Source organism: Rhea pennata, chromosome 7 (genome assembly GCF_028389875.1).
Source record: "Rhea pennata isolate bPtePen1 chromosome 7, bPtePen1.pri, whole genome shotgun sequence".
NCBI lineage: Eukaryota > Metazoa > Chordata > Aves > Rheiformes > Rheidae > Rhea > Rhea pennata.
In genome coordinates, this window is record NC_084669.1 from 7,160,859 (window position 1) to 7,182,340 (window position 21,482).

Below are 21,482 nucleotides of genomic sequence, written 5' to 3' on the forward strand. Positions count from 1 at the left end.
AGTTCATCAAGGCTTTCCTTTACCACATTAACCCAGGACATCTGGGGGGAATTTAAAGGGACTTTTCTATCCACGAATACCCTCGTCACTTTGTACCAGCATAAACACTTTGTATTGTGGTTTTACACGTTTATTTTTTTGAATGGACATCACTGTGATACTCCTGCACGGCAACTAGGATTGCTGGAAAATACAGCACGTCTTTCACTCAGAGGCCTACTGTTGCTTCTGACAAAGGCATCCGACTTCACTTTTGGGGCATTAAACCACTCTGGAGCCCTCCTAAACACAATGAAGTTACCACTCGCAACAGAGGCCGGCGACCACTCCCTGGGAGCCAGCACCCGGCTCGGCAGAGGCCGGGCCTGCGCCTGCATTACCGGCAGGGAGTCACTCAGAACCTGCCTGTTCAGCCCACCGCCGCTCCCCGACAGCGGCCTCCCTGCCAGAAGCGCCGCCCGCCCTCGGCCTCGGCCTCGGCCTCGGCCCGCCCCGCTGCCACAGCGGCCAGAGCATGGCCCCGCCACGACGCGCCTCCCCGTTCGCCTCCGCCCCGGCCGCGGCGCAGGGCCCGCCTCGCCCCGCAGCCGCAGGGAAGGCCGCTCCCGGCCCCCGGCCCCCGGCCCCCGGCCCGCCTCGCAGCCCGGCCGACGGCAGGCCCCCGCTGGTTGTCATGGCGACCAGCCACCCCGGGCCCAAGGCAGCAAAGCTCCCCTTGATTGGCTGCGGGGCGGAGTCCAATCGGCGAGTGGTGTGTTACGAGGCGCCAAGATGGCGGTCAGGTAAACATGGCTGGTGGTGGAGGCAGACGTTGGGGTCGCGTGTGGTTGCTGGGAGAGTGTGCGGGGATCTCGGGCAGCGGCTGACTCCGATCGGGCTGCTCTTGTCTCGCTGATCTTTCCCTTTGCCAGAGCAGAGTCTTCCCTCCGTCATTTGGCGCAGCGGGCCGGGGCAGTGGGGCTGGCGGGGTCCTCATGGGCCGTACCCGGTGCTCGGGCGAGGGGAAGAGGCTGCGCTCTGCTAGGAAGCCATGGCGCATAAGAGTTGAGTGTGCTGTCCCGCTGCCCCTGGAGAGAGACGAGAGGCGTTGCTGCCGTACCGCAGCTAAAACTGAAAGCGGCTATGAATAAATCCGAAGTGAACAGCTTTAAAGAACAAGGGGGGGGGGGGAGAAAGCAAAAGCTTTTATGTTATAATAACTTTAGTCTGTTTGCTTAGATCCTCTATCTCTCTTTTAAATAGTATTTGAAGCTTTTTTAACGAGCTTATCTAGAATACATCATGGTAGCAGTTTTCTCAGGAGAAATTAAAATATTTCTGATGATTTTTTTTGATTATTTTTAATTCTTCTGCAGACTATGTTTTTGTCTCAAGATGGGTAAGCACATTAATGTAGTGTCTTTGCAATGACTTGGAGTGACCTGGTCTTATTTTGACTGGAAGATGTGGAGTGGACTGTTACCTCCAGGACTGAATGAAAGTGAGGTTGATTTAAGTTCTGATGATGGAAATGCATTGGATAGTACAATATTCTTCTCAAAGGAAGACACAAAAGAAGATATTAAAGCAGTTCAGGTTTCTGAATTGCAGAAGAGTGAACCTGAATGTATCACCATCAATAAACCTACTTTAATATCAGTGGCAGCAGGAGAAAATGAATGTCAAACATGCCCTTCTGGAGTTTCTTTAAATATGTGGAATGTAGGTAATATTATGTGTCTGCAAATGTCCAAAGTGTAAATACAGCCTATTGAAAGTTGCATGGCTGATATTTAAATTAAAGTAAGTTATGTTGAGTATTATGGGGTTTTTGTGCACTGGTGATATTAAAAGCACAGCAGGGGTTGTTTAGATTACTCAGTTGCACAAAGATTTCTGTTTATGGTAGGATATGGACTCTGAGCTCCTTTAGTAATGTGGAAGACAATTTCAAAGGTTTATAACTAAGCATACTAGCCACTATTCTGATGATTATGATCTGCTAAGTAGAGCTGTGCTGTCCTACTTTCTCCTAAGGATTAGTTGCAGACATTCAGACTCATAGTTGCTTATGCTCTTGTTGCATGTAGAGACTGAAAAAAATAAGTCTGTTGATAAACAAAGCCGCCTATGTTTTAGGCTTCTAAATCCACATAAGAACTTGACAAGACTTGTCATTCTTCCCTGTCCATATGTGTAGCCTGCTGTGTAAGGAATGTAGTGTCAGTCATCCTTGAATGCTAAACTGCTATTGTAACAAGACATTGAATATGTCAGGAGTATACAACATGACTGTATTTGATATCACGTTCTGTTAGTAGAGGCAGCTTTTAATAGTTTTGGGGTTTAGGAAGCACTGAAAGTCAAAGAGGTCAGGTGATACAAAGATTAAAGCCAGTTAAGTTTAATGCCATCAGAGTTGGATGTACTCAATACATAATTTTACAGTAATAGATATAGGAAAGTACCATGGACAAATGAGATATTGGGACAGCATTTCTCAGCACATTATATGATTTTAAAAACAAGTTTGCTTTTTTTTCCATCTTGTAGAAATTTTTGGAGCTTCAGAAGAAAAAACATGAAATGAAAGCCCAAGCAAATCAGGGAAAAGGAGGTCAAAAAAGAAAGCGCAGCAGAAAAGGTGTTTCATTTAATTACAGAATTTATTTTCTCAAAATGGTATTAATATCAAATAAGTTGCAAATGAGACTTGCTGTTTTTTTTCCAAGAATTGTAGTAAAATGCCCAGTAGATGTTTTCTCACTATTAACCAGTGTTTTATTTTTCTAGTTGCTTTACCTACCAACTAGTACTTGTGTAGAGATAGTGCTTCTTAAGTGTTATTCAATTAATACTTATTTATAATGGCTAAGCATATTTCAGTAGTTCTAGAAAACAGACTTTTGCATTTTCTAATTAGAATTTCTTCTTCATGGATATTGTAGGAGGTTGTTCATGTGAAAAGCCTTACAGCTGAGTGGTTTAAATCCACATGATCACTGACAATAAATCCTAGTATGTCAGTCTTTCAAAGGAAGTGTGACCGATTAGAGTTCTGTTAACTTCATTGACTGCTACATGGTATTGCTGTGTAACGTGAGTTTTCTTTGTTGTTGTTTTCCAGGAAAACTGAAAAAGAATAATAAAGAAGTGACTGAGAGGTATAAACAGGTTAATGTGATTATCTGAGGCCTGTTTTTAATATTGGGTAAAATTGGCCATGCATGTGACCAAAATTTTTTACCCAGTCATAGCTATGAACATCATGTGAAATTTCTGCTGAAGGTGTTCAGTGGCAGGCAAGCTTTTTCTTTTGCCATTTTTTTCTTTAACAAAACACATATGTTGTTAAATATAAACTAAAATGGAGTAAATGTTAATTTTAGTGTTTTGGGGCATGCAATTACATACAAACTTGACTTCAAAATTGCGCCATAACACACAGAGGAAGAGAAATAATTCATTCATTTCCATAAAAAACATGAATGGGTGAAAAGGGTGTGTCTACCAGATGGAAGAATCTATTTCTTCTACTGTTGAAGAGACTATTACAAGCAGTGGGAAGCAAACTAGTTATAATAATTTTGGTTTTGTTTTTTTTGATAGTCAGCAGTTGGCAAATGAAGACCAATGGAAAGAGCTTACACAATACTTTGGAATCAATGACAGATTTGAATCACTTGTGAATAGCAAGGCTCCACAAAAGGTGATTGTTGCTATAAAACCAATGTCAGCTTGTACTCATAATAAAAAGTCAGCCTTAACTGAAATAGGAATATACCTGAAACTGTTTGAAAGTGCGTAAGTGACTATGTCACCCTGAGGAATAATTGTGCGGAATATGTTGATTATTTCCTTTCTATTTTTGTATTGTATAACCGTAAGAAACAAAATACTACTTTACATCTTTAAGTACAGTGATTTTTTTTAAAAAGGTTGTTTTAAGTTTAAAATGCTGTTAAAATGCAATAAGTTTATTGGACACAATCTGTTCATAAATGTTGTTATTGTATTGTTAGTCATTTTTTGAGAAAAATGCAGCCGTACAAGATGGATAAGTTAAACATGTTTTTCAGTGAGTTCTTAATAATATTGTTTGTTCTGTAGCTTTTCCAGTGGAGGCCTGTGTAAGTTTTTTGCTGGCAAATGTTTAGTTAGCATCATCTTCCTTATTGTAAACTTTCTAGTTTCTTTTTTTTTTTTTTTTTTTTTCATTTGCCTGGAGTAAATTTCTGCATGCAAACCATGAAACATTGACCACCTCTGAGTTCTTCCTTTTGGTGGAAATGCAGTTTTAATTAAACTGCTCAAGGTAGGTCTGGAATAAGATCGAAAGTGTTAGAATGCAGATTCTTTCCACCTAGGTTAAGAGATGGTATTTCTGGCTCTCTGTGTGTGATCTCATTTCAGCTGGCTATCACTGCAGCTTCAAATTGTGCATTTTTTTTTTTTAAAAAACCTTCCACCTGAATAATTAACCTGCAGATACAGCACTTTCTTTTAATTATTTTGTCTGGTTGTTGCTTTTCTGTTCTTAACAAAAGTATATGTTACAAAACTGTCAGATATACTTCTCTTTAGTATCACTAATATTTAAATCCAATGGAGCTGTACAGTATCTTTTTTTAATGAGAGAGTAAAATTTTGTGAAATTCTGAAGCCAGTGTCACTTATAATACTCCTGTTAGCCTTCTATATTCCTTCAAAAATTTCCAATTAAAATTTCCATTAAATATTTATTTGCCGTTTATTATTAAATTACTTGTAAATTTTATCTCTAAACAAGTTAGAAGTTATGTTGATCATAAAGGTTAGTTCCTTGTTTTGAGGTTAAATTCTGAAACATTTTCATTGTTTTACATAGGACTACTAAAATTTGGAATTTTTTGGTACGGTGGAGTGGCACCGTGCCAGAATTCCATTTTTAGAACTGTAACGGTACAGTGATAATTGCCATTCTTTATGTTACCTGACACCCATTGCACATTTTGTTAGGAAAGCTCCCGGGATGGAAGAGATAAGCCAGATCTTCAGATGAAATTTTATTGTGACAGGCATAAACCAGTCTGTAATTTTTTTAACCTACAGCATTATCATGCACACAAGGCGGAACTAATGCTCAGAGAGTCTTTGAGTGAATTTTTAATTATACTGCCCATTATAATACATACACAAAATGATTTGTTTTACATAGAAATGACAGGTTTCTGGAATGTCCTCAAATGAATAATTTTATGAAATAAATAGTATTTTAAAATGAGGTATTTACTTTAGAAGTATTATTTCTTGTTCAGATGGCCTAAAAACTTTTGCTTTTTTTTCTTTCTAGTCTGGCCTTGAACTTAGCATAGAGAAGTCTGTGGCTGAAGGCGACATTGATAAAGCTGAGGAGCTGAGTGATAGATTAGCCATTCGTGAGGTAAGTGTCCTGTTAACACAAGCTCTTACAAAACATTTAGTTTTGTACATTGGTGCAAAAAAAAAAAAACTGTCGTAACTAAAATAGCATTGAAGATTGCTTGAGGCTTCACTTCTATTTTCCAAGTCAGTTTTCTGTCAGTAATTGAAGGACTTCACTGATCTAATACTACTTTGACAATTACAATTAAACATATAAATTGAAGAACACAGTTCTGAACAACGCCAAGTAACCTTACTTCAGAGTTTTTGACTCCATAACTCAGACTGTAACAATCATCTGCATTGATTTTATTTTGGGGGATTTTTGCACATCACAAACCAAAAAATAGGGAGGCAGGATGTTCCTTTCCTATCAATGCCATGTGCATTGTGACTGTTCTGTGTTCCCTCTCTGAAAACTGTCTGTGGCTTGTAGAAAGGTGGAGATCTAGCAAGTTAATGTCAAGAGATCTTGATACAGCCTTAGTGTTATTTATAGAATGAATGGTTATTTCTTTTGCCCTGGGAAAACTCATCATTTCTAGTTTAAATACAAAACTTCAAATAAGCCCAAATGGGAAAAGCTCAATGTTTTCATGAGATTGTCTTGTTATATGGTACATTTGAGTAATTTTATGAAGATTGTGTGGCTTTTGCGGCAAAAGTTGGATCTTTTAAACTTAGTAGTGCTGAACAGACACTTAAACTGATAAGGAATCTGTTGGAGCTTGTGTGAGTTGAGATTTAGTATGAGAAACACAGTTTGATTGGTGCATATATAGTAGGTAATGGCAGCAGTAGTACCTCATTGAAATCCATGGAGCCTGTTGAGCCCCCTTCTGTTTGTGCAGACAGAAAAAATGTGAATGAACAAAATCAAGACAGAAAGAATGACTAGAATAGTTTTGAATCCAGATAAGGTTTTTTTTAAAAAAAGTGTGTATGTATAGATATAAAAATAAATGCTAGAAGACTAGATGAGAACAGAAGCTGTATTTTTAAGTCATCTTAATTACTTAATTTCTTCATGGTTTTTGCTTTCAGTCATCTAACTTCCATCTTCACAGATATAATTAAGTTTTTGCATCTGCAGTGTATACTAGTAAAATTGAAAGGTTTTAGAAAAAGCAGTAAAAGGGGAAATAAGCCTTTTACTTCTCACTTTGATACAAATGTAAAAAGAAAAAAGATTAGATACAGTATTTCAAGCAAAGTTGTAATTGATTTAATGTAAAATTACAGTTTTAAATTGATTTAATGCAATTTAATATACTATTATGATTGCTTTAAAAACAAATGACTTTTGAAACAGAAAATAGAGTTCTTAAGGTTCTGTAAATATTTTATGTAAAGCTAACTATTCCTGAGGAGTGTTCTTGCCCATTCATTAGATACACCCACATCAGAGTAGTTTCTAATTAGTGGACTTCTAGTCTGCCTTTTCATTGGGTAATCACAAAATGTCACTCCACATAAATGACAGCTCATGATTGAAAGTAATAGAAATAAAGGATGATGTGCCCTTTAAGTCTGACTATCTTTTCACAGCAATACTGTTATATACCTTTTGTGTTTAAACTATTAAAACATTCTTACTGTTCTCCTTCAGAAATGGATCACACCATCTATTTGAACGTGTTTAGAGTATCATAATCAATAAAACATACTGAGGTTCCAGTGCAAATTGTTTGACTATAAAACAAATTAATGTAAGAAGTTCTAAGGTTTTGTAATATTTATGATAAACTACTATCTCTTTTCGGTAGCCATGGAATTGTACAACATCTAGCGTATCCCAGGTGCTACAGCAATATATTATTATTTGTGGAACATTAGCTCCAAATTGTTGACTTTCAAATATTAACATGTTGTAATTCTGAAAACAAAATGCTTGGAGCATTATTAGTATTCACAGCCTTGACATGGTTTTGGTTAAGTGGGTTTATCTGAATAAATAGTGTGTTGAGAGAAGGAAAACTCAAATGATTGTGGCTTGATCTCATGAGGAGCTCTGTGAGTGCAGAATCTTGGTGAATTCACTAGGGCTCTACTGTTCTGAAGACGTGCAACATAACCCACTGAAAGATTGATTTTTTCTTTGTGGTCTTAACAAGTCTGTATTTTTTTTTTAATGGGCTTAAATATAAGTGGAACTTTTTTTAATGGAACTTATATTCTAAGGGAAACCTTACAGTGATTCATTACATTCTGATTCAGCGAAGAGCTATAGAAAAGGATTCAATTATGGGAGAGGCAGATGCAAAACAGCATTGTTTGTACATAAGTACAATTAATAAAATGCTGTCTTCACATTGTATAGTATCGACTAAAACACAGCCTTTCTTCTGTCTCTGTAATGTAATGTAATGTGACTTTTATATAATACTTGGAAATATATAATACTTGGAAATAAACTACTTTCTGGAGTATGTGGCTTCATTGTGTCCCTTTCACTTCAAGTGCCACAGCATCAGGAATGAACTGTGCTATGACTGCATTGAAGTACAGCGCTTATGAAGTCCTGAGAAATAACTGGATGAATTGTTATTCTTTCAGATGAACCTCATCTTTTTATATATATTTTCTTGAGCTATGTTGCAGGGTTACGGAGGCTATGAGGAATGAACTGCTTTCTGTTTGGGGTACAGCCCCCTTGCTGCCATGTGAGAAATGTTCAGTGGGTAGGTGTTCTTTTGTTGAAATCAGGTGTATGGATTTTTAATCGGCACCATTTTCTTTTGCAAGAAGCAGTGACTGGAACCTGCTGATAAAGCTTTTGCTTTGAGCCACAGATCCCAGAGTTCTTAAAGCCATTTCCTGCTTTAATAAGTGAAACTAATTTTTGATGTATAACATTTATAAGCCTGTGAAACTGATAGGGCAGCTTCAGTATTTAGAAAAATGAAGCCAAAAATAAACAGATGACTGAGAATAGGCAGTAAAACATGTCCTAAAAAGCAAAGGAATGCCAAAATGATGCTGTCAATGTGCTATCATTATGATACAGTGAGAAAGTGTTTTTAATCAGATTCCCTTAAAATTGTTGATGATTTAGGCAGTATACATAATCTAGCAGCTGTGTGAGTGGATTAACGAAATTTACATCCTTAAAACTTAAATGATACTGCTTCGAGATTTTGTGTGTTTTGGTTTCCATGTGGCACTTGTTGCAGATTATTTAAGGATTATGTTGTTGTTATATTACTGTAAATGAGGTTTTGGGGTATGTATTATTTGTTAAATTCTTCCAGGAACATGTACTAATGCAGTTTAAATTTTTTCTTATTCTCAGCATTCTTGGTTTTAGATTGAGAGTAAAGTTCTCTATGGAGACATTTTAGTACCATGTCTAAATTAAAAGTCATTTGGACACTTCTAAACTAAATGTGACATAGTCTAAATTTTTGTCTGATATGAACTTCTAATTGTACAGTGTAAATATTTCTCTTGATCCAGGCTGGCAGGGATATTGTAACATGTATATTGAAATGTGTTCAGAGGACGATAGATCATTTTTCTGTCTTCAAGTTAGGGACATCAGAGGTCACACTGAGAAGAACAATAAAGCATGAGGGAATATAAATATGTGTCTTTGTTAGTTTTAAAGGCAGTTGGGCATTAGTTGGAGAAGCTATTGCTGAGTTTTTGAATTTGTATTTGCAGAGGTAGATTACTGGAATTCACAGATTTCCTCATTCTCCTGGACTGACTGAACTTCTGATGATCCTTGGATACTTTGTGTGAGGCTTTGTATTTGCAAGTGACCACATGTGTGGATTCATAGGCGTCTTTTAAGATTGTGGTTATAAATATGTTGTCCCATTCTTGTCAGTTAAATTGCTATTAAAAATGATTTGCATGTATGCGATGATAAGTCTAATCTTTTCGCAAACCTCACTACTGTGCTTTGTCTCTTGTTGACATCCTAGCTTGGGGACTAGAAAAGTTATTGCAGTTAATTTGAGAGTTGTCAGGCTGGCGGATCTCTAACTATAGAATCCTTGGCCATCCCCACAACATGCCCTCTTGTGGGATGCTTTGCTTTACTAAGGAGTTCTAGAGGTCCTGAAATTCTTGATTGTATTAATTATATGAGTGAAATTTTTCCTGAGAGATTATGGGCCTGTCTACATTATGTTGTACAGAATAATTCAGTCCATCTGTAACTATGCTTTTTCAGCCAGACTGCTTCTAGAACCCATCGAGCTTGATGATTTCTGTGCTGTGGTGCAGTTTACGTATACAATCAACATGGTTACCTGTGATTAAAATTTTTGTTGAGCAGTAGTGTAATACAAATGGGTCATACTCCTGGTCAATAGTGTGCTTAAAAATCCATAGTGAACTGAAGATAATTTCTGTAGTAACCACAACATTGTGGCTATAGCACTGCATAACTAGGAATTCATTACAGTCTGCCTGGTAAAATATACACAGTTAAGGTACGGTATATTATTGTAATCCTGTTGCTATCATTGTTATGTAGTAACGATCTAAGGCTTTCAGTGTTGACAGAGTGCTTCAAGTTTTAAAGTTGTGCTTTATAAGTATAGAATTACTTAAGAATAGGAATACCTAAGTATAGGCATAAAGCTATAGTTTCAACACTGTATATCTAATGATAACTTGTTTAACTTGAGAGATGTCAAGACAATTGTTAATATACATGTAGGAGTTACCCAAGCACTCCTGAAGCTTTTAGAATGAATGTTGTTGAGAGAATGATTTTTATGTGGATGTTTAACTGGCACTTAAAATATAGACACTTAATGTTTTTTTTGTGTGTGTGATATTCTAATGTAGGCTAATCAAGCTTTTAGGAATATCACGAATTTGGATATGTAGGTGGTAACTGACACTTGCAATTCAGTCAAACTTTCTTAATTTTCAAAAAAAAATTTGGAATGCTATCTTAAAATGCAGTTTCATGGTCTTACTGTATTTATGGGAATCTTTCTTGAGGGGGGTCTTCAGGAGAGAGGAGAGGACATTGAATCTTCGAAAGTTAGAACAATATATTGGTTTTACATAGTAGGAAATATGTATCCTTTTGAGTAAGGATGATACCTTGAGGTACCAGTAACTTCACTTTTCAATCAATCAATTCTGATTTGCAAGAAATCTATATAGAGGTCTTTTTAAAAAATGATTTATAGGATTAACTACCCAACAGGTTTTATCCTCTGATATATAAACCTGAAAATGACTTCCAGGCTGTTTTTTTCTGGAGAGAAATTTTTTTTTCTTTTTTTTTTTTTTTTTTTTTTTTGTAATGCTTTTGTACTTAAATCACTGTGCTTTGTCTCTGGAAGCAGAATGCTGATTCCTGTGTGGCTCTACTGTTCTGAGAACTGATTTAGTTTGACTGCAAGCTTTGCATTTTGCTTACTGCTTGGTGGTTAGGTGCCACATTGTCTAAGAGTGTATTAGCCTGAGGACTGTAACTTGAACACAATAAAATCTTGACCATATTAAATTTACCTGTCAAAAGAAACTTTAAAAATATTTGGTAGTTTAGTGTGCTAAATTACTGAACTAGTTTTCAGTCTTTAAATAGTCAAGCTTTTTGACAGCACTATTCCCTGAGTATTTAGCTTTTAGTGGCTTCTGGCATTTTGGTGAAAGAAAAAAAAGGAAAGAAAAAGGCAAGCTTAATTACAGTACCATAGTTCCTTGTAAATTACAGTGGTATTGTAATGAAGCTTAAATGAAAGACCTATGTTATAATCAAATTAATTAGCTCTTCTCTGAGGTATCGTTCTTGTGTTAAAGCAATCAGTCTTGCTGTTGTCTTCAAAATTTGTGTTGCATCAGTTTTGACCACTACTTGATGATCAAATTAGTAATCACTGTTCGTAAATAAATTCTAATCAGATAATTTAGAATGGGAAGTACATGAGCAGAGTCCTATGATAATAGTTGAGGACTGTTCCATAAGCTGTTATTTTCCCTTTAAAAATCTAGGTAGGATATGATAGATCACCAGGTTACACATGCACTGCTGTTCAAATAAATGAAAATAAAAAAATATGCAGGTTATGATGTTTGGTGAATTGGCTGCCCATCTCTCTGCATAATAGTTTCACTTAAATTCTGTGCAACATTCAGAATTTTTCATAATGCTTTTAGGTACCTGAAAAGATTGGTGTAATTTTATACAGAATATAACCAAGCACCAATTAACTCGGAACTCATGCCCTGTGTGTGTGTCTGTGTGTGTGATGGATTTTCTTTCTAATAGTTGTAGAGGTGCTTCCAAATATCTTTCCTCATTGAGGTTGTTTTCTTTTAACCTTTGGAACGTGGCAGGGTTATCACCTAGAATTACATTCTTATGCTCCCTTAATTATGTATATTTTTTCCTTAACAAACCTTAAAAAAAGATTTCAGATGTTACAAGTCTAATTAAAGAGACAGACAAAGCACAGTTTATACTGTAGATTTTTTCTGCAGTTCAATTAATCAGCATGTTTTCTCTTTTAATTAAAACCATTTTAGTAAATTAAAGCCCACAGCAAAACACATATATAATTTGTTTGTAATTAGCTCTTAATTGGTGGTAGTTGAAGCTTAGCACCCTTGGTTTCTTTCTTCATGATTGCCATTTTATTAGCAGCCAGTCATTAATTAATCTTTTTTTCTAATTAGCTTATAAAACTGTTGATGGCACATTATTGTAAATGTGATTTTAAGTTCAAAGCTTGTTAATAAGCTTTCTTACTTAGAAGAACTGAGATAAAGAAATTGCTGAAAACAGTACTACAGTTCTTTTTTTTAAAACTGCCTTTCTTATAAGGCAGCTGTGTAAAGCATCTAACAGCTTATAGTTGATTTTTTTTTTAATGCTGTGTTTTCTCATGAATGGAAGAAGTTGCTTGCATTTAAATGTTTAAATCTAGAGAAGTGCTTAAATATTAGAACATTTTTCTGTCCTTGCTCCATTACTGTGTCATTTAAATATAATGTGATGCTGTAATACACAGCATAAAAATACAACAAAGGTATTACAAACTATTTTACAGTGGAAGTTGAGCACATCATTGAAAGGGGACAATTTTCACTGCAAAATCCACTCAGTATTCTTGTTTGCTTTATATTTTATACGTCAGCAATGGATAACATTCCATAACATAAAAGGAGAAAATCATTGCTAAAGGCAAGCCTGGAATAACTAGATTCATTCTTGATGAGAAATTGTAACACTGTATTGTAAGGCTGTTTGGCTTCTCTGGTATGACCATAGGATATTTCAGGACCTGTTTGAATATAGCTGTTTTGTTAGAGCTTCTGTGGGTTTAGCATTTTGTGTGTCACACCTAAATACTTCTGGAACAATTCTTGAATCTGTTGTCCCCTTATTCATACCATCTATGTTTGTATTACACAATGTGATTTTAATTTAATGAAATTTTGTTTTATAATTTTTAAAGTTTACATATGTCAAGATTTTCAAGTTTTCTCAAAGTTACAGTAGATTCTGTTGCGACTTAATAAAATGTTTACTCTTCTGCCTGAACTTACATACTATTTCAACTTCAGCCATTTCTTTGCTTGTTTTAAGTGTTTTATGATGCTGCACAAGAAACACTAGAAAGGGATAGCTGACAAGGAAAAAATTAAAAATTGGATAAAAAAAGTAAATGAATAATGTCATATTACTAAAAAGATGAGAGGCTAATTTGTGCCGACTTTTTGCTAATTTTGTTCAAGCCTCAAAATGAGGAGCTGTCACCCGTTCTGTGTAGCACTGATGACAGTGCCAATGATCCATGAAATAAGCTGCCGCTGGCTTTGTTCTGATAAGAATGAACAAATCTGCACAATGTACGGCTCCCAGAATCTCATTTTCATACTTGCATGCAGGCTAAAAGAAATAAGCTGTTTGCAGGCTTGATTAATCAGACATTTGAGGGTTTTTTGTCTCTTTGATCTCTTTCGTCTCCTAGGTAACTTGCTTGACATTAATGTTGAGCTTGAGTAAAGACAATCAGGAATTGTAGACCAAACTGATATAAAAATTAAAGACCTTAACACTTTAAGTACTCCAGTAATGGTTCCGCTTTACTTCAGAAAACATCTGTTTTCATTTCTTTAAAGAACAAATGTGACATAAATATTTTTCACAGAGACCTGTTATTCCATAAAAAGTTGAAGTATGATAATTGGTGTTTTTAAGTAAATACATTGAAACTGTTCATAAAGAAAAAGCTTTAGAAATTTGTTACAAGGTAATGATTCCGGATAAGGAATTTTATGAAAAATAATGGATAAGAAATTTTCATTTATGTTACATTAACATCTATAGTAAGATATTTCACATGATTATTGATGAATTTCAAAATAGAAAGTTTTTGCCTGTAGAAACACTTTTTTTAAAAACTTTGTCTTAAAATATATACTGTGTTACAAGGATGAACCATTATATCAGTTTTACTGCCCAATATGATTTACACACTTTAAACCTGTAAAATTGAAAGGAATTTAAAAAAAAAAAAAATGTCGCAGTGCGTTTGCTTGAGGTTATGCAGACGCTTTTACAAATCTTCCAAGTGGCTGTAAAGATGAATGCCTCAAGGGTCTAGCCAGGGCCCTGCTTTTCCAACCAGCTAAAGCCCTTATCTTAAATCCAAGCAAAGTACCATTAATCTTTTTGAAAGACCTTTTATGGCTTTTAATATATCCCAAATTAGAACATTTTACACCCTTGGTTCCTGAAATATGGTGATAAAAAGCCTTTAGAGCTTAATTTTCCTTACTGCGTGCTCTGACCAATTTGCAGTTCTTTGTGATAATGTTTAGACACCTTAATTAAAATGCAGCAAAATATTGGATGTTCTATATGGAAAATGCTGATACTTTGACTACACAAGAAATTGTTGTATATATTTTAATTCATGTTTTTTTACTGCTTTTAACACTGTATTTTATTGAGTTATCTGATGACCTGAAATGTTTTTTAATGAAAAACCCATTGACCAAGCTTTTAGGGATTTCTTTGGGGAGGGGAAGTAAAGATGTATGTCTTGGTGTGGGACCAGAAGGTATTTAAAGAAGACTAAAATTTTTGTGTGTGTTTATATGTGCGTTTGTTTTCATGTCTTGCAAATGTGTCTCTATGTAGCTTAGCAATAATATTAACGCTGTAGGATGTCTCCTTTTCCTTCCACATTTACAGAGGATCTTATGACCCCATTTGTTTTCCATATCTTTCAAAGATGGAAGAATTCATTCTGCTTTCCAAGAAATAAAAATCAAAAGATTTTTTTCTCGGTATTTGTATAGACCTCAGATGCATGTAATTATATGTGTATAAATGTTTAATAGGCCCTTTAGAATATAATCTAAGGAGATGGTTATTCCTCATGTGGCAAGAGTTAATTTTTTGGGTGTATGAGGAGATAAAGTGTAATTCAGAAATAACATTTAAAGGCATAGTTATGCTGATTGAGTACCTTGTCCAGTCAAATTGTTCTAATTTTGAGCTGATAAGTAATCCAGTATTATTTAACAATTACTTTTAAATATTTTTAGTTAAGCTTTCTTAAGCGTTTTTATATTGCAAGCATATCATAACTAGTAGCTGTGTTTAAGTTAGTCAAAGACTACCAGAGTATAGCATTCTCTTATTTACACTGCCACTTAAGGTTTGGCAGTTCAGGCATTAGTTTTGAATTACGAATTATATAAAATATTGTTCAAACTCAGCAAAAAATAAGTAATATAATTAATGAAATCAAAGTCTTGAAATGTCTGATCACTTGATCTACTTTGTACATCAAGATTATTTCATAGATGCATATTTATGACCCAAAATACATACAAAAGCCAGATGAAATAATTGTTTACATAATTCATCTAAAAATATTATGCATAATTTTTAACTGTTTGTTGCCACAGTGCTTAGGGCCTCAAAGCAAAAACTGATGCTGTACTTAGTGCTCTACATGCAAGCAGACTCACAAAGCCTTCTGCAGAATAGTTATGTTCTTGAATCATAAGTGAATGAAAGCATCAAAGGGAATGAAAGCATCAAAGGGAGAAGAGGTTGGAGTGATCAGCAGGACAGCTGTTCCCCTCCATCCTTCATCATAAACTAGTAATCAAGATTTCAACCTACAACTTCTCTAGGTGGGAGAGTTCTAAGGATAATTGTTATATGTATGTATGCCAGTACATCTATACCTGAAAATGCATTCTTGAGTTGAGTTTCATCTTATTTGGAAGAAACATCTTTCAAAGTAAATACAGATGTATAGATGCAGCAGATTGAAATGTATTACTATGAACTATAGAATTTTTATCAACATTTTTAGGAGTCATTTATCACTTTCTTTAAAGAGAGTCTGCTTGGGAAACTGAGAAATACGGTAGCTAACTTCAGTATGCTTTGGACTGGGTAGAAAGAGAACCTGTTTTGCCAGCGTAACTGCTTATAGCAGTTCTGCTTAAATGAATTGCTTTTTTGTCTTGGAGGAAAGTGGTAACTTTTCAGACCAAATTCTTCATGATTTAGTTGCAAATAATGTTAAGTAATGACAACAATCACAGACTGTAACATTCATAACTTCTTGTTCATTTAGTTAACTGAAGAAAACAATTTGTTCATAGTTTATCATCTTCCGTCTTGCTTTTTTTCTCTTCCTCTTGACTTACACTAATGTGAGTTTAATTCTCATAGTGTGAATAAATTTATGAAAGTAAAGTAGTATTCACCTACAGCCTGTTAAGACCTTGTTTGAAAAGCATACATATTATCACACTAATAATCTAAAAGCTGGTAATGTGAAGACTAAATGCCAGATGGACTCTAAGGACACTGCTTCATTAAAACATGACTACAGGTACAACTGGAAAATGTGTGGTAGTAATCTGACACTATCATTTTAAAATAACTGAGGACGCAGACTGACCTTAATAATAAAGGGATGTAAAGGAAGGAAGTGGACAGCTACTGTCCTTTGCTTCTAGCTGTTCTTTTAAATGGAAAGAATCAGTGTGAAAAATATTGCTTGCTCAGGATCTTGGTGTATCTCTTGAGACATTCTTGCCCATCCAATCTTAAGTACAGCACTGAACTAACAGTTGAAAGATACTAAAATACTTGATAGCTTTTGAGAATCAATATTAAACCAGTTCATTTGTGCGGCTTACATTTCATATGAGCCATTTACTTCAATTTGATTTTCTTTTGTTCCTTTTTACCTCTTAGCTTGGAGTGAAAATTGCCAAAGCTGCTGCTTGCCGCAACTTTGTAAAAGCAAAACAAGAAGCAGAGGCTGCCCAGGAAGCTCGAAAGAAGAAGAAACTTGCTTGGGGGTAAGTCATTTTTTGAGTATGGAATTAAACATTTGTGGGTTCGTTGGCACTACATGTATACAATGCAATTTCAGTTAACTGTTTCCTTAGTTGAAGTAGGCTTATACTAATCTTATTTGCTAGTTTAACCTTGGGTTTCTTGTTTTGTTGTGAGTTGTTGTTTTGTTGAAACTAAATAGGGAGGCTTTACTAGATGTAATTTTTTAGTTATATTTACATTTGCCTTGTCTTTAAAAAGAAAATTTATTTTTAAAAAGAACCTTTGGTTTTTGTCATTACTGCTAAGTATGGTATGGTTGAATACTTGAAGCATATGTTCATGATCTCTAATGTGTTTTTGTGCTCCATTTCAGATTTGAAGCTAAGAAAAGGTGGGAAACAAAAAGCAACATGGGATACATGTGACTCATGTTTTCCTCGGGAGATATATGCCTGTTTATCTGAAGAATCTTTGTAGCTTACTTTTTTTTTTAATCTAAACCAAAAAAAGCTGCTATTAAAAAAAAAAAATCATTAAATTCTTTGTGTTTCTTCTAATGCTGTTAGAGTACCGTATCTTGTTTCAAGTTGCTATTGCAAAGTAGCAGAAATTTTATATACATGTATATAACAGTATCTTGACGTTTAGGTAGTATTGTTCTCCAAAATGTGAAAATCTACGATAAAGCATTGTAGATAATACTAATTTGGAGTCTGAGAGACAATTCTGTAAAGCTGTAATAAAATATTTGATCCAGATGTGTTCTTCTATGTCAGGGTGTATTGATAATACCGTGATATGTGAGTACAGAGAGAAAGAGTTAAGTTGTCCCTTTATGTATTTTCTTTCTAAGTTACACAGACTTACTGCAGTAAGTACTTCTTTCTGCACTGAAGACAGTGCTCGAGTGTTTTTTCTTTCTTTTTGTTGGGTGGGGGCACAGCAAACCCACCCTGCCTATTTAAAACTACTGTTATTTCTATGTATGGTTTTATTGCTTAAACAGGAAAAAATATCATTGAAAAAAGTCCATCCTCTCTCTTGAGAGGATTTGATACTATTCATCATGTCCTGGTGCCTTGGTCTTCTAAATGCTTCAAACTTCTGTTTTGCTTTTCTTTGCAAGAACTCAATCTTAGAAGTTTGAGCAGATAAACTGTAGAAATGCATATCTTAAAACTTCTAAAATCTGTTATATTGTGCAGTTAACTTACTGCACCAAAGGAAAAAAAATAGATTTTTATTTCAAGTCAAATGTTTTACAGATCAATTATGATTTGAGTATTTATCATCAATTCTTATTACTTAGAATGTTTCCTGAAAATTTTTCAGTGAAAAGTAAGGACATATTCAAAACTAGTAAGCTTCTTCCCTGAAGGTCTCGCATGTATGTTTAGTCACCACAATGTCTGAATTGAATTGGTAATGTAAATGTCAGTTGTTGTTAACTAAGATTAATGTGTTTCAGGCCAAAGGTATGGTATTAGTGTAATGGTGATTTACTATTTAAGTACTTGAGGCTAAAACAACTTGCCAACAAATAGCAATTTGAAGTTTTACTGCACCAATTCAGAGAGTTTAAGTTTGCAGTCTAACATGGAATAGTGCATTTTTGTTCATTAGCCCTCAGGAAGTTTTATTCTTTTTTTTTTTTTTTTTTTTTTTTTTTTTTTTTTTTTTTTTTTTTTTTTTTGCAAAACATCATATTTCTCTCAAAGATGAGAGTTTGCAGTATGGTAATCTGCAGTTAGCTGTAATTAGTCAGGATGACAGTTAAATACAATTGCCCGGACTGTAAATCAGGGACTAAACAGGTTTCTGCAGTAGAACATCATAAATCTTTTTTTAAAAATACATTGACTTTGGAAGCTTTTGTGTGGGGAAGCAAACGACATCTCTTTGAAAAGTTTTAATAAAGTAAATTGTGTTTTTACTTCTTGTAAACAAAAAGTAGATTGCACTATGCAACTTCATGTAGATCCTTCTCATGTGCAGTAATGCCACATTTTAGTTTTAACTGGTTAACGAAAGCAAGGGTCATGCTAGTTCCTTAAAGATACTGTTAAAACAGTTCCAAAGGCAGTAGATACGTGCAAAATGTTCTTATCTAAAACTTCAGACTACAGGCAGTCAGTTCCATGGTGTCCTTTTTCTTTCTTTCTTTCTTTCTTTTTTTTTTTTTTTAAGCACTTGGTAGATGTTAGATGCAGTTGACCTTTCTGCTTGTAATATGCTGAAAAGCGAAATGATGCTGATGATAATTTTGTGCTGAATAAGTCAGCAATATTTCATTACTTAATTACTTACAGGTAGCTTGTATTTGACAAAAATCTTACAAATTTTACTGATCAAATAAAAATCTTCACTAATAAGGATTGATATAGAATGTGTGTTACAAAAGAAACGCAAACCCTCAAAAAAAAAAAGCCATTGGCTGAGAACTTGCTGCTTTGTATTCACCTCAACAGTACATATCCATATGTAATACTTTTCACTTTCACTTAAAATAACTAATTAGTTTTATGTTAGGCCATTAATAATGTAATTATTTAGGAAGTAAAACGTTTGCTTTGGATTACCGGTGTGATGAATTAAAAATGATCACATTTCAAGTATTTTGATGTACCTGAAGTCTTCACTTAATGTCTGATAATTCCCAGAGTTATACCATGTTCAAAAAACTATTAAAATCTAATTAACAGGGAAAATACAAAAAGCTTAATACAGCCACAGAGCAATCTGAATATATAGAGACAGCTTACATAATTGACATTTAATAAACAGCCTCCTAAATTACAGATCTGATCTGTACATGTTTTACGTTGCTGCCATTTTTATAGCATAGTTGTGCTCTGAATTTTGGCCAGACAAGCAGAGCCACCTTGTAAGCTGTTTAAATTTAGACTTTTTATTTTTTTTTATTTTTTTTAGCTGATGCTTGTCCAAAGGCTTTTTTTGGATAGCAAAACCTCTTTCTAATCAACTTAATTAAATTTGAGTTGTAAAAAGCAATTTTTCTAGTAAATGAAAGGTTTCAGTCCTGTCTCTTGGTCTAGCTGAAATTAAGAATTTAGAGGAATGTACATATTACTTTCAGTGCAACTCTTGTGTACACAGGGTAAATACTTACTGGTATATCTTTCATATCCAAGATTGGGCGAGTAGTTACAAAGGCAGTTCTTCCATGCCTAAGCTACTTCCCACACTCAGAAGCATTGAGAAATTTAAATCTGTGCATTAGTTTTGCCCCATTTTTTTCCTTGCAGTTTCATTTTTCTTTAAACTACAGTCATGATATTCTCTTAGCTACCTTGAATAGCTTGTATGAGAATGTGTTGGTTGCTCCCTAAGTGCAGTGGTCCAGAGTAAAGAGTAAAACTAATTTTGAAAAGGGAAGTGTCCTCTCACAATTACCATTGTTCTTTACATTAGAGTTGTTTCTAAAATTACCTGGTTTGATTATAGTTGAGTAACACACATAACTTGGTGAGTAGGGCCTCTTGGCTAAGTTTATTAGCTTAGGTGTGTTAACCTAGTAAGATGGTTAAGTTGTTTCTGGTTTTTTAGTAGACCTGGTAGATGTTCACTGACCAGTAGAGATGTTCTTTTACTTCAGTATAAGCTTCTCGCCCACATAGATGTCATACTTCTTCATTTCTACCCCATCTGGATAGTCCAGACTGTCATTCTTGCAAATCTAGAGTGTTCTCAGGCCTAAAAATCTAAGAACAAAGTTGTTTAAACTCCTATGATAAAAATACATTCAGTTTAAAGGTTGACAACAGCATACTAATACAATTACCAGTATTTCAAAATACTACATTCCTGAGCTCCTAAACCAAAGAGTGGCTGCAGGGACAGTTTGACATAAAAACATATATATAGTTGTTGGAGTTTTAATAGTTTTTTGCCTGCAACCATAATCTGTATCATTATTTTTTAGTTTAATTCTGTTGGACAAGTTTCAAAGATAAACATGGTGTGTAATAAGCCTTTGCAACCTCTAATTTGTGAAGGAGTGTCTGTCCAGTTAATACTTGTTCATTGAAGCAAGAGGTTTTGAAATAGCTGAAGTACGAACTGTAATTACTGATGTCTGTTTCCTATTCACCTATGGGTTTTGGCATTTGATCAAAAAAATTTAATGTATTGCTTAATCTCAGAGCTTTCCCCACCTTCAAAAATATTTACTTCATGAGAACTGTACAGTACTGAATTACTTCAGCAAGACCAAAGTAGATTTTTATTTGGCATTGATCATATACAGTTAACTTGCCAGCAAATATTTTTCCTGATGCTTCTGAATGTTGTTAATTCAGATATTCATGTATTTATAATGCATCCTTACTGCAAGTTCAAAGCATTTTAAAAGACATTAAATATACTGAGGGTTTTTTACTTCACGAGTAAGATGGCTAAAAAAAGAATACAAAGGTTGAGCAACTTATGCATGGACAGACTGCAATCTGACAGCAAAGTGGCAAATAGAATCTGTTTCTGGTCTCTGTGTGTGCTTGTCTTCATCGTTTTAAGTAGAACAAAGGAAGAAGTCTCAAAAGAACAAATGTCAGACAGGTGCCCAAATCTCATCGAAAGCCATTGGGAAGTAGGCACCTCATTGCCATCTGTCCTACTGAGAGGATTAGAAACTGGGATATTAAACACTGATTTTTCCAAGTATCAGAGGAGTTTGTGAAAGCACTAATTTTATTCAAGAGAAGTTGTCATTTTTTTTTCCTAAGAAGCCTGCATTGATTTGTATCCATCTCTAGCCCCATGTATTTTACTGTTGAATCTTGTCTTT

General features: G+C 34.8%; 1 protein-coding gene across 1 annotated transcript; it reads left to right on the top strand.

Moving 5' to 3' along the window:
- Positions 1 to 654: 654 nt before the first annotated feature.
- On the top strand, positions 655 to 17,436 carry FAM204A (family with sequence similarity 204 member A). The gene is made up of 8 exons (XM_062580027.1): positions 655 to 782; positions 1,356 to 1,701; positions 2,533 to 2,623; positions 3,107 to 3,143; positions 3,589 to 3,688; positions 5,312 to 5,401; positions 16,592 to 16,698; positions 17,052 to 17,436. Exons 2-8 carry the CDS (start codon positions 1,444 to 1,446, stop codon positions 17,101 to 17,103), a joined length of 735 nt encoding a protein of 244 aa, XP_062436011.1. The 5' UTR covers positions 655 to 782; positions 1,356 to 1,443; the 3' UTR covers positions 17,104 to 17,436.
- Positions 17,437 to 21,482: the final 4,046 nt, after the last annotated feature.

Bases quoted from the DNA above. Each gene is read 5' to 3' on its own strand.
- FAM204A (XM_062580027.1), top strand. From the start codon at position 1,444: ATGTGGAGTGGACTGTTACCTCCAGGACTGAATGAAAGTGAGGTTGAT. The intron at 1,702-2,532 runs GTAGGTAATATT...TCCATCTTGTAG, and splicing joins TTTCTTTAAATATGTGGAAT to AAATTTTTGGAGCTTCAGAA. The intron at 16,699-17,051 runs GTAAGTCATTTT...GCTCCATTTCAG, and splicing joins AAGAAGAAACTTGCTTGGGG to ATTTGAAGCTAAGAAAAGGT.